The 219-nt window shown below is 32.0% G+C and overlaps 1 protein-coding gene across 1 annotated transcript in view; it reads left to right on the forward strand.

Annotated features, from left to right (window-relative positions):
- Positions 1 to 162: 162 nt before the first annotated feature.
- Positions 163 to 219, forward strand: part of EMH_0044740 (uncharacterized protein) — a gene marked incomplete at both ends in the record, with an annotated part of 4,224 nt that continues 4,167 nt past the window's right edge. Inside the window, one exon of the mRNA XM_013495999.1 lies at positions 163 to 208. Coding sequence (XP_013351453.1) covers positions 163 to 208 — 46 coding nt within the window. The remainder of the gene's footprint in view (positions 209 to 219) is intronic.

Genomic DNA, 219 nt, shown 5'->3' on the forward strand with positions numbered 1-219 from the left:
GCCTTATAATATATGTATTTATATTTATATAAATACACAAATATACAAAAATATAAATATATAAATATATATTTATATAAATAAATATTTATATATATATATATATATAAACTCAGGTACAGTACAGTGGAGGAGAGCAACAGCCGTATGTGTGACACCGCGATGAGCCTGGCGCCCAACTTCATACGCCCAGACATGGCGGGATACGGTCAGCTACAC

The sequence above is a fragment of the Eimeria mitis genome, genomic scaffold (genome assembly GCF_000499745.2).
Source record: "Eimeria mitis Houghton genomic scaffold, Emh_scaff1864, whole genome shotgun sequence".
Taxonomy (NCBI): Eukaryota; Apicomplexa; class Conoidasida; order Eucoccidiorida; family Eimeriidae; genus Eimeria; species Eimeria mitis.